Source organism: Nematostella vectensis, chromosome 6, assembly GCF_932526225.1.
Source record: "Nematostella vectensis chromosome 6, jaNemVect1.1, whole genome shotgun sequence".
NCBI classification, from domain to species: Eukaryota; Metazoa; Cnidaria; class Anthozoa; order Actiniaria; family Edwardsiidae; genus Nematostella; species Nematostella vectensis.
This window is the reverse complement of record NC_064039.1, coordinates 14,056,817-14,072,485: the sequence shown is the minus strand read 5'-3', so window position 1 is coordinate 14,072,485 and position 15,669 is coordinate 14,056,817. Positions and strand designations below refer to the sequence as shown.

The 15,669-nt window shown below is 43.8% G+C and overlaps 2 protein-coding genes across 7 annotated transcripts in view; one reads left to right on the top strand and one right to left on the bottom strand.

The window, feature by feature from the left end:
- Window positions 1–15,669, top strand: part of LOC5506716 — a 133,963-nt gene that overhangs the window by 32,671 nt on the left and 85,623 nt on the right. The gene's annotated exons all lie outside the window — the stretch shown is intronic.
- Window positions 2,783–15,669, bottom strand: part of LOC5506700 — a 64,591-nt gene continuing 51,704 nt past the window's right edge. Inside the window, exons 8-10 of the mRNA XM_048729538.1 lie at window positions 5,433–5,578; window positions 4,684–4,915; window positions 2,783–4,599 (exon numbers count right to left, since the gene is read on the bottom strand). Coding sequence (XP_048585495.1) covers window positions 4,307–4,599; window positions 4,684–4,915; window positions 5,433–5,578 — 671 coding nt within the window. The 3' untranslated portion in view covers window positions 2,783–4,306. The remainder of the gene's footprint in view (window positions 4,600–4,683; window positions 4,916–5,432; window positions 5,579–15,669) is intronic.

Genomic DNA, 15,669 nt, shown 5'->3' with positions numbered 1-15,669 from the left:
AAATAGCACCAGCATCAGTCAGCATTACTCCTGGCCCCTCTACGCCCCTTTCAAATAGCACAAGCATCAGTCAGCATTACTCCTAGCCCCTCTACGCCCCTTTCAAATAGCATCAGCATCAGTCAGCATTACTCCTAGCCCCTCTACGCCCCTTTCAAATAGCACCAGCATCAGTCAGCATTACTCCTAGCCCCTCTACGCCCCTTTCAAATAGCACCAGCACCAGTTAGCATTACTCCTAGCCCCTCTACGCCCCTTTCAAATAGCACCAGCATCAGTTAGCATTACTCCTGGCCCCTCTACGCCCCTTTCAAATAGCACCAGCATCAGTCAGCATTACTCCTAGCCCCTCTACGCCCCTTTCAAATAGCACCAGCACCAGTTAGCATTACTCCTGGCCCCTCTACGCCCCTTTCAAATAGCACCAGCATCAGTTAGCATTACTCCTGGCCCCTCTACGCCCCTTTCAAATAGCACCAGCATCAGTCAGCATTACTCCTAGCCCCTCTACGCCCCTTTCAAATAGCACCAGCATCAGTTGCATTACTCCTGGCCCCTCTACGCCCCTTTCAAATAGCACCAGCACCAGTTAGCATTACTCCTAGCCCCTTTACGCCCCTTTCAAATAGCACCAGCATCAGTCAGCATTACTCCTAGCCCCTCTACGCCCCTTTAAAATAGCACCAGCATCAGTTGCATTACTCCTGGCCCCTCTACGCCCCTTTCAAATAGCACCAGCATCAGTCAGCATTACTCCTAGCCCCTCTACGCCCCTTTAAAATAGCACCAGCATCAGTCAGCATTACTCCTAGCCCCTTTACGCCCCTTTCAAATAGCACCAGCACCAGTTGCATTACTCCTGGCGCCTCTACGCCCCTTTCAAATAGCACCAGCACCAGTTAGCATTACTCCTGGCACCGCTACGTCCCGTGTTAAAAGCAAAAGCATCACCATCTGGCACTGCTACGCCCAGTATGGCCCCCGAATGATCCCCCGAAATTTCGATGTGCTCGCAGTTTTCGGCTAATGCTCGCATGCTCGCGCAATTTTTTTCCGACTAAAAATGCTCGGTCTCGCATAAAAAACGGGGTGCTCGCCAAAGACCATTCGGGGCCCCTCCCAGTGTAAACAGTATCTTAATCAGTCATCATTACTACTGGCACCGCTACGCCCAGTGTAAACAGCACCTAAATCAGTCATCATTACTACTGGCACCGCTACGCCCAGTGTAAACAGCATATAAATCAGTCATCATTACTACTGGCACCGCTACGGCCAGTGTAAACAGCATCTAAAACAGTCATCATTACTACTGGCACCGCTACGCCCAGTGTAAACAGTATCTAAATCATTCATCATTACTACTGGCACCGCTACGGCCAGTGTAAACAGCATATAAATCAGTCATCATTACAACTGGCACCGCTACGGCCAGTGTAAACAGCATCTAAATCAGTCATCATTACTAATGGCACCGCTACGCCCAGTGTAAACAGCATCTAAGTCAGTCATCATTACTACTGGCACTGCTACGCCCAGTGTAAACAGCATTTAAATCAGTCATCATTACTCCTGGCACTGCTACGCCCAGTGTAAACAGCATCTAAATCAGTCATCATTACTCCTGGCACCGCTACGCAACGTGTAAACAGCATCTAAATCAGTCATCATTACTACTGGCACCGCTACGCAACGTGTAAACAGCATCTAAATCAGTCATCATTACTCCTGGCACCGCTGCGCCCAGTGTAAACAGCATCTAAATTAGTCATCATTACTCCTGGCACTGCTACGCCCAGTGTAAACAGCATCTAAATCAGTCATCATTACTACTGGCACCGCTACGCAACGTGTAAACAGCATCTAAATCAGTCATCATTACTACTGGTACCGCTACGCCCAGTGTAAACAGCATCTAAATCAGTCATCATTACTACTGGCACCGCTACGCAACGTGTAAACAGCATCTAAATCAGTCATCATTACTACTGGCACCACTACGCAACGTGTAAACAGCATCTAAATCAGTCATCATTACTACTGGCACCGCTACGCAACGTGTAAACAGCATCTAAATCAGTCATCATTACTACTGGCACGGCTACGTCCAGTGTAAACAGCATCTAAAACAGTCATCATTACTACTGGCACCGCTACGCCCAGTGTAAACAGCATCTAAATCAGTCATCATTACTACTGGCACCGCTACGCCCAGTGTAAACACCATCTAAATCAGTCATCATTACTACTGGCACCGCTACGCCCAGTGTAAACAGCATCTAAAACAGTCATCATTACTACTGGCACCGCTACGGCCAGTGTAAACATCATCTAAATCAGTCATCATTACTACTGGCACCGCTACGCCAGTGTAAACACCATCTAAATCAGTCATCATTACTACTGGCACCGCTACGCCCAGTGTAAACAGCATCTAAATCAGTCATCATTACTACTGGTACCGCTACGCCCAGTGTAAACAGCATCTAAATCAGTCATCATTACTACTGGTACCGCTACGCCCAGTGTAAACAGCATCTAAATCAGTCATCATTACTACTGGCACCGCTACGCAACGTGTAAACAGCATCTAAATCAGTCATCATTACTACTGGCACCGCTACGCAACGTGTAAACAGCATCTAAATCAGTCATCATTACTACTGGCACGGCTACGTCCAGTGTAAACAGCATCTAAAACAGTCATCATTACTACTGGCACCGCTACGCCCAGTGTAAACAGCATCTAAGTCAGTCATCATTACTACTGGTACCGCTACGCCAGTGTAAACACCATCTAAATCAGTCATCATTACTACTGGCACCGCTACGCCCAGTGTAAACAGCATCTAAAACAGTCATCATTACTACTGGCACCGCTACGGCCAGTGTAAACATCATCTAAATCAGTCATCATTACTACTGGCACCGCTACGGCCAGTGTAAACATCATCTAAATCAGTCATCATTACTACTGGTACCGCTACGCCAGTGTAAACACCATCTAAATCAGTCATCATTACTACTGGCACCGCTACGCCCAGTGTAAACAGCATCTAAAACAGTCATCATTACTACTGGCACCGCTACGGCCAGTGTAAACATCATCTAAACCAGTCATCATTACTACTGGCACCGCTACGCCCAGTGTAAACACCATCTAAATCAGTCATCATTACTACTGGCACCGCTACGCCCAGTGTAAACAGCATCTAAATCAGTCATCATTACTACTGGCACCGCTACGCCAGTGTAAACACCATCTAAATCAGTCATCATTACTACTGTCACCGCTACGCCCAGTGTAAACAGCATCTAAATCAGTCATCATTACTACTGGTACCGCTACGCCCAGTGTAAACAGCATCTTAATCAGTCATCATTACTACTGGCACCGCTACGCCCAGTGTAAACAGCATCTAAATCAGTCATCATTACTACTGGCACCGCTACGCCCAGTGTAAACACCATCTAAATCAGTCATCATTACTACTGGCACCGCTACGCCCAGTGTAAACAGCATCTAAATCAGTCATCATTACTACTGGTACCGCTACGCCCAGTGTAAACAGCATCTTAATCAGTCATCATTACTACTGGCACCGCTACGCCCAGTGTAAACAGCATCTAAATCAGTCATCATTACTACTGGCACCGCTACGCCCAGTGTAAACAGCATCTAAATCAGTCATCATTACTACTGGCACCGCTACGCAACGTGTAAACAGCATCTAAATCAGTCATCATTACTACTGGCACCGCTACGCCCAGTGTAAACAGCATCTAAATCAGTCATCATTACTACTGGCACCGCTACGGCCAGTGTAAACAGCATCTAAATCAGTCATCATTACTACTGGCACCGCTACGCCCAGTGTAAACAGCACCTAAATCAGTCATCATTACTACTGGCACCGCTACGGCCAGTGTAAACAGCATCTAAATCAGTCATCATTACTACTGGCACCGCTACGGCCGGTGTAAACAGCATCTAAATCAGTCATCATTACTACTGGCACCGTTACGCCCAGTGTAAACAGCATCTAAAACAGTCATCATTACTCCTGGCACCGCTACGGCCGGTGTAAACAACGCAAGCATCAGTTAGCATTACTTCCGGCACCGCTACGGCCCGTGTACCACACGCATTGTTGATATCACGCAATTACTTGTCAGAGTGTTAAACTAGTTCAGCCTCGCAGAGGAGCCCTCTTCACCCTAGTGTATTCTGGGATTGTTTTACTATCGTACATCACCCGCTTCTAATCGTTGACATCAAACACATTATCACTGACACCACACGCATCTAATCGTTGACTTGTATAAACTGTACAGACTCGTAATGGAGCACTCCTGCTCTCAATGTAACATCATCTTCGCTCTCGTGTCTGGTCGAGTTGTTGATCTCGCAAGTTTGGCTGCTTGTATTGTAGTTTAGTGATTGACACCTGCAATCCAGCATGCAGAACATAACGCAATCTTCCACCGTGAGATCTTGCTCTATGGCGACTGCGTGACTTCGTAACGCGTAGTTGTCGTGACCGGATGAGGATATGTACTGGGACATCAAGATGCTTTCATCGTATGGTGTCACAAGTGCTAAAACAAAGAGCGGGGGAAACAAGACATTTTAAAAGATTCTGACTTTGATGGTGAACCAATCGATGTTTCAGCTTCTAGTACCTCTAGTGCAGTATCTTGCCTCCACAGCAAACTTCAGCGCTTTAAGTCTGTAGACGTAGAATCCATGGCAAGGGCGGACAAAGATTTGCGTCTGATAACGGCAGCAATCATCGTCCCAGTGAAAACACACTGTCCGCTGTACCACGCCATCGCGGGCGCTGGGATGAGGTTCCGTCATCCATCCGGTGGCCTTGGTGTTGCAGCGATGGGTAGGTACGCACGACTCGGCGAGCTAATGGTGGGGTGGAAGAAATATAAATTACTTTCCACTTAGGAAAAAATAAAGCAGAACTCAAAGAATCGTAGCTAGAGGGTGCACAGGGGGCCCGAGCACTTAACCCTCACCTCGACCGCTAAAACGTATGTAGAATACGAATATTTAGAATAAAACAAAACTCGCAGGCTTGTAACTAGGGAGGGCATAGGGGGCCCGAACACTTAACCCTCACCTCGACCGCTAAAAAGTATGTAGAATACGAACATTTAGAATAAAACAAAACTCGCAGGCTTGTAACTAGGGAGGGCACAGGCTCGTTGCTAGGAGAGGGGGGGGGGGGGTAGGGATGCAGGATGGCACGAGCACACGACCCTAAACTCGATCGCAGAAACATCGAAATTCTTAATGAATATCAAAAATAGACACTGCCTAAAGTGAAGCCAGCGTTTATCCTTCAAATTAACTAAAATAGTGTCAAAGAGATCCCATTTGGGAAAATGGAAAAGAACAGATATCATTTTTTAAATTGTACCTGCATGTTTGCTGACCCCGCTTCGTATCGCCGCCATACCGTCTCATTGATATCACCGTCGTTGCTATAGCTCCCTGTGACTTTATATGTGACAGCTCGTGTGGGATGATTTTTGGTCTGGTGATCTCGACACATCATGAGGTGACCTGTAATGAAGGAAAAATTATAAACCAGAGAATAGGTCAATGTTTTTTGGTAGGAACGTGTGGATTTTACCATTTTGTCATATAGAGCGTTGTCTTTTGAAGTTTGCTCAAAATTCGAATAAATCACCCATTTTGCAGCGGAGTAAATAGAACGCATGAGACATTCCAGGTCTTTTTATTTATCTATTACTTCTTTTATTTATTCTTTTTTATTTATTTGTTTGTTTAGTTAGGTATTTATTTATTTATTCATTCATTAATTCAGGTATTCATTTATTTAGGCATTCGTATATTTATTTGCTTACTGGTAAGCAATGGCTCTTTCTCTCAGACAAACAGCGACGTTCATGGGAAATAACATGCAACACTTACTGAGATGCTTCACAGGAAACTGGTAGAAGTCAGAGCCGTGTTTGTTGGACACGATGCACTCCAATGTCAAGTCCCCATACGCCACCCCCTCCAAGGCTGGTGTCCGAAAATGACGACTAGAACCGTTTTGGTGAACTTCGCCATTTAGTACCCAGGCTACATCTGGCACAGGGTACCCAAACGCCTCAGGGCATGTAAAGTTTGCAAAAGTAGCTTCAATGTCGTAGATTTCAGGCACCTCTTGTGGTGGGGGTTTGTTGAGGATCACAGCTGTTGACGAGAAAAAGGAATTATTTGTTTTACCCGTAAAGCACACCCTTCGCACTATTCCAATAGGCCATTCGAGCTATAAGCTCGCGTGCGCATTTCAATAGAAACCTTTCTCAACTACCGTCATGCATCAAATAAAGCGCGCGCTGTATGACGGTAGACGAGGTAGGTTTCCATGTCGAGTGTGCGCGCATGCTTATAGCTGGAATGGCCTAGTGATTACAAATTATTATTGATTACAAACATGGAACATGTCCACAACACGAAGTTCACAAACAGGGTCATCCTAGCATTGAAAGGTTCTTCATCATCTTCTCTCTACAGCGAGAGTTACCCTTCTCCGGCACGACCCAAATTCTGCATCATATGCACGCACAGATAAAGGGACAAATATCCAGTATCTCCAGTTTCTCTCCCTTATGTTACCTTTACTGTCTATAGACCTCACCTCAAACAGGATGAGTATCATGTTAGCTCTTACTACATGCACGAACAGATAGAGGCTCAAATATCAAGTATCTCCATTCAACATTCACCATTCACCTCTCGGAGTAGACACCTTTGTGTAGGTACCTTTGCTCTCGGAGTAGTCACCTTTGAATACGCAACTTTGCTCTCGGAGTAGACACCTTTGCGTACGTAACTTTGCTCTCGAAGTCCACCTCCACCTCACACAGGGTGAGTACCAGTTAAAATTCCCTATCAATCCCTCCTCCCCCTAGCCCCCCCCCCCCCCCCCACACACACACACGTACCTTTGCTCTTGGAGTACACCTCCACCTCACAAAGGGTGAGTACCAGTTAAAATTCCCCATAAATCCCTCCTCCCCTCCCCTCCCCCCACACACGTACCTTTGCTCTCGGAGTACACCTCCACCTCACACAGGGTAAGAAACATACTAGCTCTCACCAGACGCACGTTCACATAGCGTCCTGATCTCCTCGGCTTGCAGTAGATGGATAGCTTCTGCAGTGTTGCCATGGTGAATATGTCTCCACAGCGAGGGTTGGTGTTGCCGTTATCGGTCAGAGAGTCACCTGGGGGAAGACATCAACCCTGGCTCAGGAAGACGAGTGATTTCTAAACAGTTCCATGTTTGCAAAATATGTAATGCGCATTATAGGTTACAATCATTTATGAATAAATATTATATTATTACAAGAACTGACCGTAACTTTGTGAATGTGAATTTATTATATTTACCGTAGCAGTGACTTTCTCAGACAACCTAATTTTTCAGTGAAATGGCCTTCTTGACACATCCTGTTGATGTCTATATGTGATGAGTCATCATCTAACAACTAATTTCCAGCGATCAACTTCATCAGGACATAGAGGATTTTAACTCTTTATATAGAAAAGGCCTTACAAAGCATGTGTTACGGTGCAAGAAATAAAAAAAAAAATAGATGGAAAATAACTGCAAACGCATTAGCATCATTTCAATGAACACACCGTAATTTCACTTCCGCTTCTAGAGAATTTTGCCCGAGAGAATGGCAGAGCAGCTGTTTCAAAGTGTTTGAATCGCCTAGACCACATGATCTGAGCGGCCAATCAGAATCGTTCCAGCGACTTCAGTGTCTATTAGTACAGTTACCTACATCACTCATCAGCTTTGACTTAAACGTTGTGCAATATGGCAACGGTCAACAATTCTCATTATCTTAGTATCCCAAAAAGGTGCCAGGCTTATATATTTAGAATGTTATTACTCACCAACTCTGACTTCAGCATTTTGCAATCTCTGTGAATGTGTCACACGATTCACCAGGAACACTTCCGAGACTGGTTGAGCAGTGCCCAGGTCCACGCGCCACCAGGGATAAGTATGCGCATAAGTGTGTGTGCAGCTTTCCCTACCATAGTCCCCGTCAGTGTTCCCATCAACAGCTCGAGAAGCATAGCCGGCACCATAAAGAGAAATCTGGGTCGTAGGTTTTTTCAACGCAAGATTCACTAGAAATTAAAACAAAATATAACAGCAGATTTTTAGTTAAGATTCCTGCATATTTGCATATATGAATTATGGTTTATAGCGGAGCACTGACGCGGCCCAAAGCACCCCCTAGAGGTACACCATACCTAAGATTAAGAAATAAGAGAATAAAAAAGTGAAGGGGGGCAAAAAAATTAGTCAACAAGTTAGTCACATGGTGTGTGACGTCATCAAGAACCAAAATATTCTCAACTCATCAAAAACAAAAGTATTCACATCTCATCACCTCGTCCCCAGGGTCTTCGGGGTAATTATCAGTATCTGACGCCATATTACAAATAACCCAGGGGACGAGGTTGCACATTTCAAAAAGAAACATCTTTAGACACTCAAACTTGGTAGGGGCCATTCAGAGGCACCATTAATTTGATGATGAAGAGGCTGCAATACAAATACCCTGAAAGAGACTCGTTCCTGAATGTCCACGATGAGAGAGCATTAACTGTAGGGTTCAAGTAAACCATAGCTTTGCAGAATGCTGTTTGTCATGTCGACGGGTTGAAAAGCGATGCATAGAGGTCCCATCTCCTCTCCTACCCCCTTCCCTCCCCCTCTCCGCCAAATTGATGAAATCTTTTTCAACTGTTGATTAAGTTTGCCATCCTCACGTGTATTCTAGTACGGGGTTTATCAGCAGGAGGCCAGACCAAGTACTACACCTTTTGCTGTTCATTACCAGGAAATGTACATTCATTTGCGGCAATATACGATCAATAACGCGAATATACATTCATTTTCGTCATAAAGCACTCATTTGCGTGAACACAAATTTCATTAGCGATATTTACATCGCCTGTAACATTCAATCGCAAAAATCGACAGTCATTCGCGCCTTTCGTCATTCAAAGGCGAAAAATATACTTTCATCTGTGCGTTTTCATTCGACCATTAACAAAAAAAAAGATAAACAATTAGGCGAATTGACAGTCAACTGCGTGCAACACATATTTATTAACATCTTTATAACAAAGAGTGAAATTCAATAGCATTTATAGACAGTCATTCACGCGAATATGATATACATTACTGGGTTTTTACAAGCATTTGCGCGTTCTTTACATTCAATAACAAAAAATATATTTTCAATAAAGGTGAGTCATGTTAAAGTTCTACATAGAGCATTTCGCTGCACTTTGCATTAGCCCTCGATCACCTCACCATTCAGACATCGTGGTAAATATGTTTGCATGAATCGGTACCACTGAGCGCATTTAGCAGGGGTAATAATACCAATATTGTGCTGAGAAGCCGAAACGAAAACACCAAGACTGGTTTGATGAAAATGATAAACATCTGGAATGTCTGCTGGAAAAGCGGAATGCTGCTAGAGCCAATATGCTGCAAACAAACACAAGGTCCAACAAGAATAAGTACACGGCTGCAAGGAGGGCACTTCAGCAGTACACGAGAAAGCTCAAGACAGACTGGTGGGAACGAAAGGCAGAAAGTCTACAACAGGCATCGGATGTAAATGATATGAAGGGCTTCTACAACGGACTACGAGAGGTGTATGGTCCTGCAAAGCGTGGGTCAACCCAACTCACTGCTACTGACGGATGCACAATACTTCAGGAGAAATTGGAGATCCTAAACAGATTTGCCGATCATTTTGACCAACTCCTGAATGTATCAGGGCTTGTGGATGAGGGAGCACTCAACAGTCTCCAAACAAGACCAGAGGTAGTGTGCCTTTCTGAGCCGCCAGACATAAAGGAGGTTGTGGATGCAATCGATGCTACACAAGAGGGGAAATCACCTGGTAAATGTGGTATACCTGCGGAAATCTGGAAGCATGGTGGTACAGAGATTGTGTCCAAGCTGCATAAACTTGTCCTCAAAGTCTGGTCAGCGGAGAACACACCTCATGACTGGAGAGATGCCAGTATTATCCCTATTTTCAAGAAAGGTAGTCGGAGAGACTGTGGAAATTACAGAGGTATATCCTTGCTTTCCATCGCTGGTAAGATCCTCTCTCGTGTTCTGCTGAACAGGATTAACAGACACATAGCACCAGTCGTACTGCCCGAGTCCCAGTGTGGTTTCAGGAGTGGCAGGGGCACAATGGACATGATTTTCTGTCTGCGACAGACCCAGGAGAAGTGTATAGAGCAAAACATGCCGCTATATGCAGTGTTCATTGACTTCTCAAAAGCCTTTGACACTGTATCGAGAGAGGCACTCTGGCAGGTCCTGGTCAAATTTGGCTGTCCACCCAAGTTTGTCAATGTTATACGATCCCTCCATAGCGGTATGAAAGCTTCTGTATCCCAAGGCGGAAACGACTCGAAGCAATTCGATGTCTCCAATGGAGTAAAGCAAGGGTGCGTCCTGGCGCCAACGCTCTTTTCTCTATACCTGTCGGCCATGTTGGAGATAGCCTTCAAGGACTGTGTTGATGGGGTGTCAATCCAAACAAGGCATAACGCCGACCTATTCAATGTTGCTCACTTCAAAGCAAAAAGGAAAACATGCCAGGTCATAGTACGAGAAATGCTGTATGCGGACGACAGCGCATTGGTGGCACATGATGTGGAAAGTATGCAGAGATTAGTAGACAGATTCTCCTCAGCTGCAGAACAATTCAGCCTGAAAATCAACATCAAAAAGACAGAGTGCTTATTTCAACCAGTGAAGCGTCAGACATTGACTCAATTCCCTGGCGAAATCCATGTAAGAAATGAGACCCTGGTCCAGACCAAAGACTTTGTGTACTTGGGAAGTACCATCTCTGACAATGCACGAATAGATAATGAGATCACCTTCAGAAAGGGGAAGGCCAGCGCAGCATATGCTAAGCTGAGAGAGCGGCTGTGGGACAACCATCACGTATCGCTCAAGGTTAAAGGCAAGGTCTATCGAGCAGTTGTCTTATCTGCCCTAGTATACGGTGCAGAAACATGGACTGTATATCGCAGCCAGGTGAAAAATTTACATGCATATATGATGCGACACCTGAGAGAAATAATGAAAATTACTTGGATGGATAAAGTCACAAACAAAGAGATATACAAGAGGACCGGATTACGGTCAATGGCTGACACACTCATTGAGAAAAATCTCAGATGGACTGGGCATGTTCACCGCATGGACACTGACAGATTGCCTAGGCAGCTGCTCTACTCTCAGCTCACGACAGGGACCAGGAATCAGGGTCGGCCTAGACTCAGGTTCAAAGATGTGGTAAAGAGGAACCTGAAGTGGAGGGATATAAGCTCAAACTCTTGGCAAACCACTGCTCGGGATCGTCCAGCATGGAGAGTTAAGATCAAAGGACCAACACAATAGAACAGTCATCGTCGCCTCGACGGACTGCCAATGATGTGCTGCAAAGCTTGCAAAAGCAAACGCGTACGAAAAACTCCCAATGCAAGGCCTTGGTCTGTAGCCGCACCCCTATCTCCCATCTGGGCTTGTACTTCTGGTCTTGAGATGTCAGCTTTTATAGCCGCTTTAAGAGAGTTTATTGCCTGCTCCACAATTTTCAAAAAGGGGCTGTAGGGTGGTAGCATTTTCAGCTCTGTATTGGGCCCGGGTATGGCAGGGTTGCGATGTGGTGGCGCTCCATCGTAAATAAATATCACCATCTCGTCCGGGTCGAGGTTAAGTCTAGCCTGCGTAAGAAAGTCGCTGAACCGTTGTGCGTTCATGCCACCAATAATTGCCGAGTGGAATACAAGACCATTGATTGGTGATATTGCCATTTTTACGGTAATGTTCCTCCCACGCTACCCGCAGACCTGTCTATAGGCTCGCTCTCCTTGTCTCGCCCTCCCGTGACTTCTTGCGGTCCAGATATTGTAGCCGCATTCATCTACAAAGACCGAATGATGCACGACACCACGGTTCATGAACCAGTTGCCGTAGTCTACTCTCTTCTGTAGAACGTCAGGTCTGTTCCTTTCCGCTGGGAGGGGCCTTGCCAGCTTTACACAGAACAACATGCCATCTAGCGTTCTCGCTACCGTGCGGTCGTGAATCCTTGGTTTCAAGGGCAGTCGCCTTCTTAGTTCTTGATTGATACGGCTGAGAGTATGAAGGCAGTTGTCGTTAATGATATCGTTTAGGCAGTCTCTCATCTCGTCATCTACTTTTACGTTATTGCTTCCACCTCCTGGTCTTTCTTCAATTCTCCCTTCTCGTATGTATCTAGCAACGATACCACAGGCTGTGGAAGGGTTGACCCCCAATGTGTCCGCCACCAGGAGATAATCTTCTTCTTATCTTCGAATGACCGTATAATTCGCTCGCGGTGCTCAAAGGGGATTTTTCTTGGAGGCATTGCAACGGTAATGAACAATGGCACGAACTGTACAGTATTGCCGAACAGAAAAAAAACTGTACAATGTTGTCTACATTTATAAAGTTATTTGTTTGGAAAGGGTTGCATAACCTTTTGTCAGAATGCGAAAGCTTATAAAATATCTAGTTTGGTAAAAAAAAAACACTAAAATTATCTATTGTTTTATTGAAAAAAGATTGTTGGTTAATGAATGCAAAGAACGTCTAAATGTTTGTATAAATCGCACTAATTTATGTCATGTCCGTATAAATGGTTGACTATAAATTCAATTGAATTCACTCTTTTTGTTAAAGATGTCAATAAACACTAATAAATATAAGTTAAATTCACATGATTGTCAATTCGCACATTTGTCAATAGATTTTTTGTTAATGATCGAATAAACACGCAGATTAAAGTACATTTTTCGCCTTTGAATGACGAAAGGCGCGAATGACTGTCGATCTTTGCGATTGAATGTTACTGGCGATGTAAATATAGCTGATGAAATTTGTGTTCACGCAAATGAGCGCTTTATATCGAAAATGAATGTATATTCGCGTTATTTATCGTAAATTGCCGCAAATGAATGTAGATTTCCTGGTAATGAACAGCAAAAGGTGTAGTCAAATGCGGAGGGGAGAAGGGAAACTTGGGAGCCTAGGGATGCTAGGGAGAGGGTGAAAGATGGAGATACATAGTAAGAGAAAGGTTCGCATTTGAGACGTGTTTCAAAGTAAATGAGTAGCTAGCCAATTCACCTTATCCTAAGTTTGGCCATAACCTCGCATATCATTGCTGTATGCCCAAGGAATAAAGAATAAGGCATAGGGACCTCGACGAAGCTCAACACCCCTCCCTACCTCCCTCGGGATTTTGGTTACCTGTCGGGTTCCGGTTCACCATGACCTCGCATATCTCAAGTCTGTTATTCACTCCAGGGATGTATAGTACGACATAGCGACCTCGCAGACCCGGACTGCAATAGATGGGCTTGTTGATAGGTCCCGTGGTTATCTTACTTTCACACATGGGGCTCTCTATTCCGTTATTCACCAGGCTGTCTCCTGATATGACATGAGAATGTTGATTTTAAATGGATAAACTACAATGTCCAGAAGAAAAAAACAAGTCTAACTTAATATACTCACAGAAAGCTAAATCCCTGAATAGTTTGACTGTTTTGTTTGTCTGAGCGGCGAAGTCAAGTGAAGAAGAAAGAAAAAACCGACTAGCGAGCGGAGTGATTGGACCTAGGATGGCACTATGGATGTAGATAATAAATAATGTTGTTCGTCTTTTATTTTAAAGTTTCTACAAAAAAAAACGCCTACATTTGTTTACTTGACTAGCGGATACAAATGGTTACCATGTTTGCGAGGGGAAGGGGGGGGGGGGGCTGAATTTGGAATTCGTCACCGCGGCCGCTGGGAAAAAAACTGGTCTTACCAGCTATGATTCTGATAAGTATAAAATAAATTCATTTATTTATTATTCATTTCTTGAATTCCCACCAGTTATACTGGTGCGAAAGGCACAGCAGAGCTAGCTCCAAATCAAGCACCCCCTTTAGTGTATTGTTAGTAAGCATTGTAAGCACTATCATTGAGGGTGGTCACTGCCAGAGGGTTTATGATGCTCATCTAAAACTAAATCAACAATTATAAAAAACAACAATGATGATGTTCACCTATGACTAAATCAACACGTACCAACTCTGACTTCCAGTCCTGCCAGTCTTTCTGGGCAACAATCTCCCCTTGATATGATAAACACTTCGTCCACCACGTGGGTCCGTCCGAGGTCCACCCGCCACCACCCTCCGTGAGTAGGGTCTGGGGAGGTCCCAAAGCACCAGATGGTAGACCCAGTGAAAAAATTCGACATGTTAACCCCATCCACAGCGAGGTGAGGAGGTGCTCTGCCTTCCAATATATTCAAGGATGCAGTGGGCTGGCGAAGAGCTAGGTTCCCTGTATTTCCATAAAAAGAAAATAGCAAAAAGGGGCATTTAGATATTTTATCTTTTACTTAGTGACTCAGGTATAGTTTACTTCATTGTTCATAATACGAACGCAGTGGCTATATAACCGACAGTCGGGAAAGGTCCTCAATGGACCAAATGACCTACAGTTTTCACTTTATTCAAATAACCCAGTAAATTGTCAGCATAGTGAGTTCAAAGTATTTTATATTTGTTGAGAAAGGGCAAGCAATATGAGATTGAAATTTTAGCGGCTAAATGTCGGCAGTTCTTAATTTAGAAAATTGGTTTGCAAGCGAATCTGATTTGAGCTTTGTTGTCGGAATCGAAGCGATTCTGAATTGACCTTTAATGTCGGAATTGAATGTTTTTTCATTGCTTTTAGGGAGTGTTCATTATTTATGACGGGGGGGTATATTCAGCGCCACTCCACTTGAGTTTTCTTTGCAACCCTCTTTGCAAACATCAGAACTTTGTTGACCCCCCCCCCCCCCCAGGAATTAAGCATTTTTTTCGGTATAGAGAAACCCAAAGGAAACCCCAAAAACTTGTTTGACCCCCCTCCTTCTCTTAAAAAAATCCACAAAACTGGCATTTTGCACCCATTCTAAATGGACACATCGAGGGGTTGAAAATTGGGAAAAAGTCATAACAAGCTTTTTTAAATGTTTGTGTCTTAAATTAAAGTAAAAATTTCAGTATACAGGACCCAAAAAACGTATCATGTAATCTTTTAAAACAAAAAAAGATATATAAGGTTGTTTTATAACTATAATTTTAATCTTAAATTCATTTTTTGAAACAATGAAACTACAATAACATTTCTCAGAAATTTTAACAAAATCGCTTTTTGGCATACGAGACATGCTTTTAAATTTCCAAAAGTATCATTGGCTCAATCTATATACCTAAAAGCACAACATAACATTAATATTTTTGTTTTTGTATTGTTTTCTGATAGCTGAATTAATCCAAAAATCACCAAGAAAGAATATTTTTTATTTTTAAAGTCTTATTAATTTCTGTAAATTGGGACTACAAGTTTTACGAATCCCCTCTTTTATAACTTTGGGCAGATATGTTTTAAGGCAATTAAAACCTATAGTACATTTAAGAAAAAATTTTTTTGAAGTAACTCACATGGTAACGGAGGTACTAGTAGAATGCCATTACATTTTATAAAAGA